This window comes from Trichosurus vulpecula, chromosome 8, assembly GCF_011100635.1.
Source record: "Trichosurus vulpecula isolate mTriVul1 chromosome 8, mTriVul1.pri, whole genome shotgun sequence".
Lineage (NCBI taxonomy): Eukaryota > Metazoa > Chordata > Mammalia > Diprotodontia > Phalangeridae > Trichosurus > Trichosurus vulpecula.
Genome location: NC_050580.1, coordinates 16106433 through 16119482, shown reverse-complemented (window position 1 = coordinate 16119482; position 13050 = coordinate 16106433). Strand labels below are relative to the sequence as shown.

Here is a 13050-nt window from a genome sequence, read left to right as displayed (position 1 = left end):
GGGATGGTTTCCCATGAGAAACCTCCTTTCTTCAGTTTCCTTTTCAGTCAGACTTGGTTATTCCATACTGACTCCACAGGATCCTGGGCTCAGAGCTTCAATCAAAATAAGTATGAATAAGAAACCAGCAGTCACCATCCCTCCCTGCAAAAGCACTAAAACTAACAGGGAGGACCTCAGACCTTGCCATCTAGACCCAGCACATATTTGTCCAAATACACATTTTTGGATACTTTCTTTTGTCTTTAATGACAAAAGCTGTCTAAATCAAGTTCTTTCACCAATGAAAATGACCCATTTCATTGACCAATCTATTCAATCCTGTGGGGTTTGGAGGCTGGAGGTCATTGTGTTCTTTAATCAGTCATCGCATTAGGCAGTTAGCTAGGCAGAAGAGGTGGCGCTGTAGATGAGAACACTGGCTTTAAAGTCACAGGGCCTGGGTTTGAATTCTGCCTCTGACACTAAAAACCTGTGTAACCTTGAACAAATGTCTGAAACTCTCTGCGCTCCAAATTTCTTATCTTTAAATGGAGTGGTTGAACAAGATGGTCTCCGAGCCACTTTCTAAAGCTATGAGCCTATATTCTTTGCTTTGCACTATAATGCTTTCTAAAGGCCTTTGGTGGAAAGGATTAATAACTAGCATTTACAGAGTCCTTTCATTTGAAAGTCATCACAGCCCTAGGAGGTATGCACCCCAGGTATTTTCAATATTTGAAAGATGAAGAAACTGAGTCTTTTAGAGATTAAGAGGCTTGCCACAGTGGCCTTACTAGCAAGCATCAGGTACAGAACTTGACCCCTAGGCTCCCTGACTCCAACTGTCCCATTGTTTATAAAATTAATTTTCCTCACAACAGTTGTGTGAATGAAGTCATGTAGAAAGTAATGCAATTATTATAATTTCCATACTATAGATGAAGAAACTGAGGCTCAGGGAGGGTGAATGATTTTCATAAAGTCACATAGCCAAGAAGTGTTGGATCCAGGATGCAAACCCAGGCCTTTAGACTCTAAATCTAATGTTTGTTTATTGATTCAAAAAATATCATTCTATTACCCAATGAGCAATAACTCATATTTCTAGGATCCCTGGAGTTTTAAAAAGTATGCTTTCTGAGAAATAGATAGGACATGGATTGTCCTTCCTGCTTTAAGAACCAGGGCACTGTCAGAGCACTGCTGGAAGAAAAGCTCTTATGACTCAAAGACCAGTTACCATAGGTACAGTCAGGTCTCCAAATATAACATTTCCTGCTTTCATAGCTTTATATCAAACATTGCTAAGGGAAATGATTTCATTCTCAATGCCTGACTTTCCACAGAAAATAAAAGCATAGATAATGAGTTCTGATAGCTTCTTGGGAATAATTCAATGATTCAAGAATTTATGACATTTGCCAGTGTGGATACCCATTCCATGACCTAACTTTTCTATGGCCTAGTATGTCATCATTCATACTTTATATGGCAAACAAAACAAAACAAAAATTTCCCTCAATCCAGTCTTGTGATGATTAAGGAAATCAATGAAAATCATTGGCACAAGAGAGAGGGAGAGGGAAAGAGACAGAGACAGAAAGATAAAGATAAAAAAAAGAATGGGGGGTATAAACCTACATACACGGGTGGTGGGCAGAGATGGTGAGCTCATCCATAGAATATAATAATTGATACACCCTTTCCTGAGGCAATGATGGCATTAATTTGAATAATGTGTCCATAGTAGCCAATCAATCTATAAACGTTAGGCCCTTAAAGAGCCTAAGGTAATTAGTGCCAAGCAGATGGGTATAGTGAAGGAGAAGACAGTATATAAATAGTTTCACCTTTCCAACAATAAAAATAAACCTTTTTTTAAGCACTCACTGTATGTCAGGTATTGTGCTAAAAGTTAGGAACACAGTGAATTTTTTTTTAAAAGTCCCCGTTCTCAAGACTCACAGTCTAATGGGAGAATGAATAAATTTTCAGTTGGTAGACCCATACAATGGCAAAGGCTTTGAGAACCCCAAATTAACTCCATTCCATGATGAAGAATCAGAGAAAGGCTTTAGTGGAGGATCTGGGAGTGAGATTTCTGGGGGAAGAGAGGGTAGAAATCTTTACCTTTGGCACTCTTTCATACTCAAACTCTTAAAACTAGGCCACAACACTGTATCCAACTGTCTTCATCATCCCTATCTCTACCAGGAAATATTTCCCACTTCTTAGTACTAGGAAACATCTATAGAATCTCAAATCTGGGATTGATTTGTGGAAAAGAAAGGTGTTTACTTGACTAATTCATAGCTACATTGACTGAATTAATACTACCTGGTGAATCCCTTGTCTTCAGAGACAGAGGAATTCCCTTTAGCTGGGAGGACTCAGAGTGCACACCCCTCCCCACTCCTACCACCATCCCCCATATCTGAATTCCTCCTTTATCCTTCCCCCTAGCTAAAAGTTGCAAACACTGTCTAATTCATTCAACCTTTAACACCATGTTTCTCAACCTATACTCCTCACTGGGAAGGAAAGTTCAAAGGGAAGGGGAAACAACATTCAAAGATGGTTAGGTACTAGTGTCAAGTTTTTAAGTATTTCTAGAAAGAAAGAATTGTATTAGGACAAAGACCAACTTTCTACATAGTCACAATAGGTAGCTCCCTATACGGAATATTTAGAGAAACCTGAGATCTGTCACTGACCCGTAATTTATGTATTTTTTCCCTATCCATGTTCTTATTGAGTATTAAAATCCCTTTAACAAGAGAAAGAAGGATTTATTTAGTTCATAATTGGCAATAAGGCTTAAAATACAGAACATAACATTAGGAACATTTAACAGAAATAACATTAGGACAAGAAACACTAAAATTCACTTTGAGTTGTGGATGGCTGATACCAGGTAATTTGCCTTAGATATGCTTTTGCACCAGTATCTGAATAGCAAAGAGAAGAGATAAGTCTCATGTGGCTGACTGATTACAGATGCTATGATTTTTAACTTTATCTGAATAACATTTTGCCTTGGGCTCACTGATGTTATTTACATGGAGAATATATTTAAATAATAGACATTTGCCAAAAAATAGAATTTTTGTTCTTTAGATCAGTGATCAGACAACAAGGAATGGGACATGGTGAGAAATTGTGTGCTGTGTTCCCAAAGAAGTTTCTTTATTTTTGTTAGAAATCTCAATTAGTCCTAATTTACTTTAGATGAAGAATTTTTGTTCAACAGAATGTAATGTATACATATTTAAATTGTGCTTGAAAATCAGCAGAATTTTGGAAACAGTGTTTTAAGAAATATCAACAAATAATATCCATGTAAATGTTACCTTTCCCGGAAATGTGATCAGATAATTATCTTTGTTTTGTTTTACAAAAAAAAAAAATGCCTTCTTTTTTTGAATAGCAGAATTATTTGGAATGGTATCTGGGATTGATTCTGCCCAAGCGCGTAAATTAGATTTTTACACTCTGTACCTGGATACAGTCTTTTTTTGCAAGCTACTTTTTTTTCCACGCTTAAGTTAAAAAAGTTAAATGATAGTAATCATTTGTATCTACCACAAAAATGTCATGTCACCAAATTCTTCTTCGAGGATGACTTCCTATATCTAAAAGTCATTTCAATTGTTCTATTCAGTTATCCTCTAGTATTTGTAAGTAGAAATAAGACCAAATGATTAGAAGAAATGAATAGACATCAACACACATTTGTTTGATTCCTGAATTCACCACTTGTCCTTTGTGTGAAATATCTAATACTTCATCAAAGTCAGTCAACATTCAACAAGCATTTTTAAGTACCTACTCTATGCCAGGTACAGTGATAGGCTCTGAGATAAAAGAACAAAAAGTGAAAAACTCTAGTTATTAAAGAGCTTATGTTCTTATGGGAAAAGCAAACACATAAATTATACAACATACACACAAAATTAATAAATACAAATTACAGAAAGCAGGAAATTTGTTCTAGACCAAATGGAAAGTATTTTAAAAACCAGCTGTGCCTATCTTCCCTGCTTCACTATTCTCTGGTAAGTCACTTTTCAAAACACAACCATTCTGTCCCTCAAGTACAAACATCATCGCGAATGGAAATTGTGGAATGGTAAGTGCGAGTCCATTGTGCCTTAATAAGAGCCTCATCTATAGACAGCACTTTGGCTCACTGGAAGCTCTCTTCTCCTTCTAGTTTCCCCAAAAATTAAGTTTTGAAAATGGCTGTCTATGTAATTATCCCTGAACATTCTCACACCAGCATGCACTTGTCTTTGACAGTTTGGAAAGCAGAAGGAATGCAGAGATCAGTGATGCTGGATCAAAAAGATGCAAAAGATGCTTAAAGTTGTAGATTTGTATTACAGGTATGAAATGCCCCAGTATGGAAGTCGGCGCCGGCTGCTGCCACCTGCTGGTGAGGAGTATGGAGAAGTGGCCGGAGAAGCTGAAGAAGACTATTACCCAGAGGAGGAGGTAGGCTTACTGCCTTTGCCCTTGGGGGGACTGAATCTAGCAGCACAACAGCATGACTTTTCCTCCTCTTTGACATCAGGAGCTCTTGTGTTCCCACGTTCAGATACTATTCTCAATTAGGTTTCCTTCTTCCCAAGATCCTATGTTAATGAAATCAGGATAGGGACTGGACTTGAGATATCATTAGTATAAGGGAATTCCCAGATAACAAAGTTCATCTAGCAAAGCAGATCAGCAGCTTCTCCTCAACTTAACATCTTAGAGAGTTGCCCACTGAGAAGTCAAATGACTTGGCCAGTGTCATACAGCCAGAATGTATCATAGACAGCATTTGGACCTAGGCTTTCCTGGCTTGGTTTCTATCTATTATGTATCTACTATGTCCTCCTACCTTTTTGTTAAAGAAACATCTTAACTTTGTATCCTTAAAGAAACTAGAGGAGTTGGCCCTATTATGCAAAATCTAAATGGTTGTTCATAAAGTAAACTATTAATTCTTTGAGGGCAAAAACTGTCTTTTTCCTTTCTTTGTCTCCCTAGCAGTTAACACAGTGCCTGGCACATGTATCTAATTTGTGGTTATCAACTGACTAACGTAACAAATATTTTTAACCTCCTACTAAGAGCCAGGCACCATGCTAGGCACCAAGAGGAATAAAGACAAAACCAAGACAATGGTTGTCCTTGTGGGGTTTGTTTTGCAATCTATAAATAACTATCCTCTAATATCATTTAGTTTGATTTTAGCTGATACTGTGATACATAGAGATGATTAGAATCTCACAGATTTTACCTCACTTTGATGAATAAATCTAGTCATATCTAATGCAGACAGATCCAGTTATTTTGTTATACCAACAGCCTAAACTTATCCAGATGTGGCTATTGCAGTTTAGGTTGATAATGGAATATTGCTATAACTTCAGTCAGATCCAAATTGAAGAACAAATATTCTGATAAGCAATTATGACTGTATTACCTCTTTCAAAGTTTATAAGATCATAGCTCTAGAGCTGGTAAAAGACCCCAAAGGTCATCTAATGCAACTTTCTCATGTTTACAAACGAGGATACTGAGAACCAGGGAGGTTAATGCAGGGAACTATGATACAAGCCAAGAGCACCTACTTCCCTGACCTCTCTCTAAACCAGGGTTTCTAAATATAGATACAAAGACTAGAATTCAGTGGGTCTGTGAAGTTGAATGGGGGAAAATACATATTTTTTTATTAATTTCTAATTATAATTTAGAATTTCTTTCAATTATTTAAAAACATTATTCTGAAAAGGTATCCATAGGCTTCATCAGACTGCCAAAGTAGTCCATCACACACATTAGAGTCCCCTTTAAACTCAGTGCTGGGCTCCTTCTGGAGAAACAAGCCTATCTCTTGTGTGAACATTTCACTCCTTGGATCTTTCCTCCTCAACTTGTGTGGGACAAGTTCTCATCTTAACTGTCAACACAATCACTCATTTTCATAATTTTCAGGAAAGGCCAAAGAAACCTGAAATACCAGAAATTAGAGAGCCTTCTACGGAGGCCGAGCTGGAGGTCCCTGTAATCATTGAGGGACCAACAGCAGCTGAGACTGCCCATGTCACATGGAAGAAAGCTAAGATATTCCCCATGATATTTAAGAAAGTCCGTGAGCTGGCGGAAGATGAAGAACGGCGGAGGGCTCTGGGGGTAGAAGATAGAGATTACCTGACGCTGACACTGGAGGAAGAAGCCACTGAGAGCACCGTGGAATCTGAGGAGTCCAGTGAGGAGTCCAGTGAGTACAGTGACTACAGTGATGAATCGGAGTGGAGCACCTATGAAAGCACAACTTCGGAAGAAGAGTCTGAGTCGGAGACCCCCTCGGAAATGGAGGAGAGCTCCACCCCTGAGTCAGAAGAGTCCGAATCCACAGAATCCGAAGGAGAGAAAGCAAGGAAGAATATCGTGGTGGGCCGAAGGATTGTTCCTCCCGAGGAACTGCTCAAGGTGCCCAAGAAACGCAGAAAGGAATCATCGGAAGAAGAGTCTGAAGAAGAGCCGAAGGTGGAAGAAGAAGAAGCACGAACCGAAGGAGAAGAAGCTGAGCTGGCCGCTCCTGAAGATGTTCCAGATGCAGAGGCTCAGGAGAAAGCTCCTGAGGAAGGCAGCAGGAGATCGACAGAAGGGAGCAAAGCTAGCGCGGAAGAGTCTGAATCCATTGGCAGCAAGAGCAGCAGCGAAAGCCAGATGGGCACTGAAGGCTATGTCAGGCCCAATCCCCCAGGGAAACCTAGGATACGGAGGGTACAAGCAGCTGGAGCAGAGGGAGAAGAGGGAACAGAGGCACCCCCAGCTGAGGGAACAGAGGAGGCAGAAGCCCCCCCAGCAAAAGGCAAAGAAGCCGAAGGTTACAACACAGCATTGTAAACCAGAGCAGTAGGTGGAGTTTGCAGTGATGTGTGACTTTGTGTGTTGTGTGCCCTGTGTGCTATTTGAAATGACTCTTGAAGGACAAACAGTGACAGTGATACTGATCGCTTTTAAGAACAGAAGGACTCCAAAAACCAAATTTGTCAGTGTGTGATGGGGAGTCACAGTTAATTAGGAAACCAAAATGCATCTCACAAGTGACCAGTAGGTCATAATTTTCCACTGGGAATCCTACTTAAAAGCAATATATCATTATGCATTATCACTGATGCCCAACGTATTGAACTTCATAGCCGAACTCTATTGGTAGCCACAATCTCGAGTCCATTCTAGTGCATGATACTAGGAGTAGAGAATATAATATGGTTTTCTGTTATTTTCACAATTTTTTTTGTTTCAAATGAGTATTTATTTACTCAATGGTATGTAGGAGAGGACTATGTGTTTCCAGGTCCAAAAAAAAATTGAATTGTCTAAAAGAATGTCAAAAGCATTTTCAGAAATTATCTGGCAGTGGCAAATATTGTGAATCATTTTTTTAAAGTGGATAAATTAAGTTCAGAGGATATTTTTCTGCTTTGGGTACAGAGTCAGGGGAGATTGCCACTCACTGATATCAGGCCTAAATCCATTACTAAGTTGCACCAGGAATAATTTTTGACCACTGAAGCCACACAAATAGACTCTAAACACCAATACTTTGGATTTTATATGTGGTCAACTTCAGGGTAAGCTGGAGGATTCTTCATTTCTGAAAATGCTATTAAGTTGTTTTCCTTTTTTTGATGGGTTCCATGGCACTGGACCCTTTCCCCTTGCCCTTTCCAAGTGTGGCCTCATACAGATGGGACTGAATGTGTAATTTCATTGGCATAGGGAAACTCCAGGTAAATTCTCTGTACCAACACAGGTCAGCACCTTCTATGTAAGTTCTGGACTTCAAGAGTGGCCCAGAGTGCTCAGATGGTAAATGAGGTGCCCAGGGTCACAAGGCCACTATTTGTTAGAGGCTGTACTCAAATGTGCCCTTTCTTGACTTTGAGGCCAGCTCTCTACCCACTATCCCAAGAGCCAGGTACCAGGGCCCATTACAATTCAATTGCTTCAAATGGTCTTCCCTTAGGAAAGGGGAAGGGGTGACTTCCTTTTGTCTTTTTTGATATTTAATCATTTCAGGTTATAGAGTGAGAACAAAGGAATTGGTAAGGATTTTTTTAAACTCACAAGTGTTCCAATAAACCAATCAACAACAACAAGCAGCATTTATTAAACACCTACTGTGTGTCAGGAACTATGCTGATCCCTTATAAATAGCATCACATTTGATCCTTATAACCCTGGAAGGTAGGTTTTGTTATTATACCCATTTTACAAATGTATCATTAAGGCAATAATAACAATGTAGTTGATAATTGTCAAAATGCCTATGTAGTTCTGTATTGCAAAGTAAATGAGACTCTCCACATAGAAGGTAGAAGTAAATCATGTATTCAGACACCAGAGAACCATATCCCATAACCAAAAGTTCAGCTCCCACAGCCAGTCAGCCCACTTCATCATAACAGCAAGGAACCCAAAACATGATATCACAGCCTGGAGCCTGCCATCCCAAAACTTCTCTGACCCCTTGCTGAGGTCTTCCCCAAAACAAACTCACAGTACAGCTATATCAGCCTGTTCAGCTCTCTCACAACGGTGGCCATTAGCAGACATTAGCAGCCATAACTGTTCTCTCTCCCTCCATTTCCTGTGATATAACTTCCTTTTCCTGTCAGGAAGCTCCTCCTACCACATGTGACTTAGGCTTCCTGTGATGTAAGCAGGTCATGTGGCCTATTAATGGGTGGGAAAGATCTTCAAATCTAAATTACTACTACAGCAGTTAAGGAAACTGAGGCAAACAAAGACTTGCATGGCTTGCCTGACATTACACAGTTAGTAAGTGTCTGAGATTAAATTTGAATTCAGGTCATCTTGAATCCAAATCCAGTTACATTTATTAAGCACCAACTGCATGCCAGTTACTGTTAGCCTCTGAGAATGCAAAAAATAACAAAATCAAGCAGTCCTTGGCTTTAAGGATCTTATAGTTTCATCAGAGGAAAACAACGCATATGCATATAATAAGATATTATGTGTATATATATATATATGTATATATATATGTGTGTGTGTGTGTGTATGTATGTATTATGTAAAATAAAGTCATTTGAGGAAGAGCTAGCAGCTGGGAGAATCAGGAACAGACCCATGTAGGAAGGAGTTCGCAGTTTAAGTGAATTTTGAGGAAGAGTTTCTAAGAGCTGGAGAGTGAGAATATTCTAATCTTGAGAAAATAAATACCATAAGATATCAAATTTTTTAATGTACCAAGTTATCCATTTTTTTTTGCTGATTATAGCCGCTGACTCAAAAACTTTAAATGTGGGAATTGGCTTAGGCTGAAAGAAATGGAAAAAAATAGCCCAGGTCATCCTCAGTGCGAATGGAAGTGATTGGAGCCCTGACCTCCTTTTCACCTGACTTTATTGAATAACTTCCAGAAGTTGCAGCTAAATCCTGTACCTGATCCCTGAGGCCTATAGCATGCAACCAGATAACCTAGTTCACCAGAGCTGCAATTATGTAGCCCCAAAACATTAGTTCTGGAAGTTTCTGCCTTCGGCCTGGACACTTCCTTACTGACACCAGCAAATCTTGTCCCAACGTTCATGCCCATTCAAATAAAAGTGTCTGAAACAAAATATAAGATGTGTATGAGTGCCTCAAACTAGTACTAGACAATCCAGTGTGACAAGTATTTATTATCAATTATTATCAATATTATTATCAATGAGTGAGGCTCTGAGAATAAAAAGACAAAAATAAAAGTCTCTGCCCTCAAGGAACTTATATTCTCTTGAGAGGTTACAACATGTAGAAACATAAGAATCATGAGAATATTCACCAGATACTTGGCATTTTTGTTTAATATAGGTATCCTTTATTGGAGCAGCTACCAAGAAAGAGGCAGACTACATGTACCCTTAATAGGTGCCATAAAAGGTTCTTCCATGAATGTCCCAGTCAGCAAGCGTGTATGTTTTTCTAGCAGTCACTTTCTTCCAAATCCCTCTTCCCAGATCCCCATAAAATTATAAACATTGCAGTTCGTTTCCAACAACTCCAAAGGCATGGGTGCACCTGCACGGGCCAAACCCATAGCCCTCTGCAGTCTTGAAAGTGTCAAGGTCTAAATGTATGATAATGAGCAGAATTAGCATTATTTTTCCATATATGGACATGATAACCAGCAGGGTGAGTACTAATAACTAGAGAGTCAGGGAAGGATTTCCACAGGATGGTGTCTTTGAGATGAAACTTGAACGTAGTTAGGGAATCTAAGAAGCAGATATGACAAAGGGATGCATTGCAAACATGAGAAATGGAGACGAGAAACATTCCGGACAAAGGCAACAAAGTTCTGGGAATAGCAGATGGGACAATTTGGATAACCATCTTTGGAAAAATCGTGTTACCAAGTTGTAAAGGGCTAAACTAAGAAGTTTGTATTTTATTCTAGTGGGAAAAGAGAGACAGTGAAAGTAACAATCACACACAGACATACACACCCACCCACACACACACACACACACACACACACACACACATACACATACACACATACACCCCTCAAAATATGCTCCATCCTTTCCTAAACAGCTTGGTTTCTGGTTTTCCCAATCACTAAAGGCTTGGCCTTTGCAAATGTTGATGCTAGCTGACTCACCCTTCTCTTTGTTTCCAATAGTGGGCCAGGAAAAAAATGATCCAGTTGGCTGTTGATCGAGAATATGAAACCAGCTCTACTGGAGAAGACAGTGCCCCTGAGTGCCAGAGGACCTGCCTCCACAATCCTCAAGTTCACAACAATATCAATGGCAACATCTACATTGCTCAGAATGGGTCAGTGGTGAGGACGCGCCGAGCTTGCCTCACCAACAATTTGAAAGTCCCTTCCCCTGTCAAGATGGGGAAGCATTTTAAGAAGCTTGACAAGTTAGCAGTGACACATGAAGAAAGTGTCCCACTGAACACATTATCCAAGGGGGCATTTTCCAGTGAGAAACTGAACACTAGGCCACCTCTTGTTTCCTTTGCCCCTAGCCCAATGGGGGCAGACGGTTCTACAGGAAAACTTGGGGGTGGCAGGATCAAAAGCACAGCAGAACAGGAGTCCAGGATTGACAGTCAAGACGTGAAGGGGGTCTTAGAATTCCCAAGCGACCATACGCAGTCAGATGATGAGGAGCTCTGGATGGGTCCTTGGAACAACCTCCACATACCAATGACAAAACTGTGACCAATTTTTAGATTTTATTTTCATTTTTACTTGAGTTTGTAATAAACAAGGCTTTTTATTGTCACCAAGAAAATAACATATTGGGATTTGTACTGTGCACAGAAGTTGTAACTTTGGATAAGCTGCTTTAAACGAGGAAGAAGGATTTGCACTCGGATTTGTATCAGTTAATTGTTCTTCCCAGTAATTCTTTTTGAAAGGCACTCAATTCACTAAAAAAAGAAAAGTAAAGAAAAGAAAAGAAAGAGAGGAAAGAAAAGAAAAGAAAGACATCATTAAAATTTAGCAGTTTTGTTTGATATTGATTTATTGTTTTAATAAACAAGAAATAACATACTAAATGATCACCTACATTTTGTTGATTTTCCATGAAATATGCTATATATCTAATATCTCACAGCATTTTTAGCATAGGAACCACCCAACAAAGAAGGGAAAATTTATATTGGAAGATTTATATTGGTAACCAGTTTGTACAACTGATGTCTATAAAGCCTTGAATTTTTTATGAAAGTTGAGCTTGTAGATTTTATGATTATGATAACAGGGAATCTTCTTGTAATCTATTCTGAATGTCGATTGAGAAATGCCTCTATTTTCCTTCTTCAGTTGTTTTCAACATTGTCTCCCCACCACTTACTCCTTAAGCATTATGCTAGATAGCACACTCTGGTTAGCATCGCCACCTACAATTTACCAAGATGTGTCCCATTTTTTTTTCCTGCTCCTCCTAAACAAGTTAATAGGCGATTTAGAATGGAACAACAAAAACAAAAATAGGAAATCAATGGCACATGTGACATAAATCTTCAGTTATTCAACAGGCTTACTGGTAGGTGAAGGGTAAAATAAGCAACAACAATCCTAAGTTCAGAATTTCAAAATTAATATATGGTGTGAACAAATAAGTCACTCAGCTCTGAATAAATCATGAACAAACATAACAAAATCACCTAAACACAAATGATCCGGAAATACAGTAACTTTGGATGTCTGTGTTCAGTGACCGCTTGCACCCCATCTCGCTGCCCTTCACCTGTTTGTGTCCAGCCCATTTCAGGACAGTTACACAACTGAAGTACAGAACTTGGAAAGTTGCAGCCCATAGCAAAGCAGATTACCCCATTAAACTGAGCACATCATTGGAACCAAAAAAACAATGTCTCATTATGGAAACATACTTTGCCTTTATTCTATACTTTTGTTTTCTGTAATAAAAATGAAGTTTTTGCTGTAATGAAAGAGAAATCGGGAACTGTGGAATGTTGTTTCATTTGACTGCTTTATAATTATTTTTGTGAAGGTCTATGGTAAATATTACATCCCTGCACTCCCAACCTTGTCCAGTACTGAGAAAGTGCTACCAGATAGCAATAGCTGTTTAAAAAAAAAACATCTTTAGGAAATTTGAATGACATTCATTGCTAGTCCATCAACTTAAAAAGGTGAATACAAATTTATTGGAAGTTACAAAGCTGTAGGCTCTGTAGAGAGAAGCCAATTCAAATCAGTCAGTGTTGCAGTAAAGAAGTGGTCCGCATCTACATAACAATAAGAAAGGTTTTCAGTGGAAAAGTCATAGCAGACTGTCCTACATATTAAAAATGGTTGACACCCTCCCCCACCCAACTCCTAATGAAAGCATTGTGCATTGTTATGGTTGTTATCCTTTCTTCTCAAAGAGGACCAAAATGACATCACTATGTTGGGAGTCAAGTTACAAGATGTCCAACTATGGCTGATTAGACTAATAAGAACTTAGAATGCTTTATAACACGTCAGGCACAAACAGTCCCTGTGAACATTTGGGGTGGAAACTC

The 13050-nt window shown here is 39.0% G+C and overlaps 1 protein-coding gene across 1 annotated transcript in view; it reads left to right on the top strand.

Moving 5' to 3' along the window:
- The window catches only part of PCDH15 (protocadherin related 15), a 1035697-nt gene extending 1024247 nt beyond the window's left edge, over positions 1-11450 (top strand). The window contains exons 32-33 of the mRNA XM_036735025.1: positions 4368-4476; positions 10679-11450. Of these exons, the coding sequence (XP_036590920.1) occupies positions 4368-4476; positions 10679-11230 (661 nt within the window). The 3' untranslated portion in view covers positions 11231-11450. The remainder of the gene's footprint in view (positions 1-4367; positions 4477-10678) is intronic.
- Positions 11451-13050: the final 1600 nt, after the last annotated feature.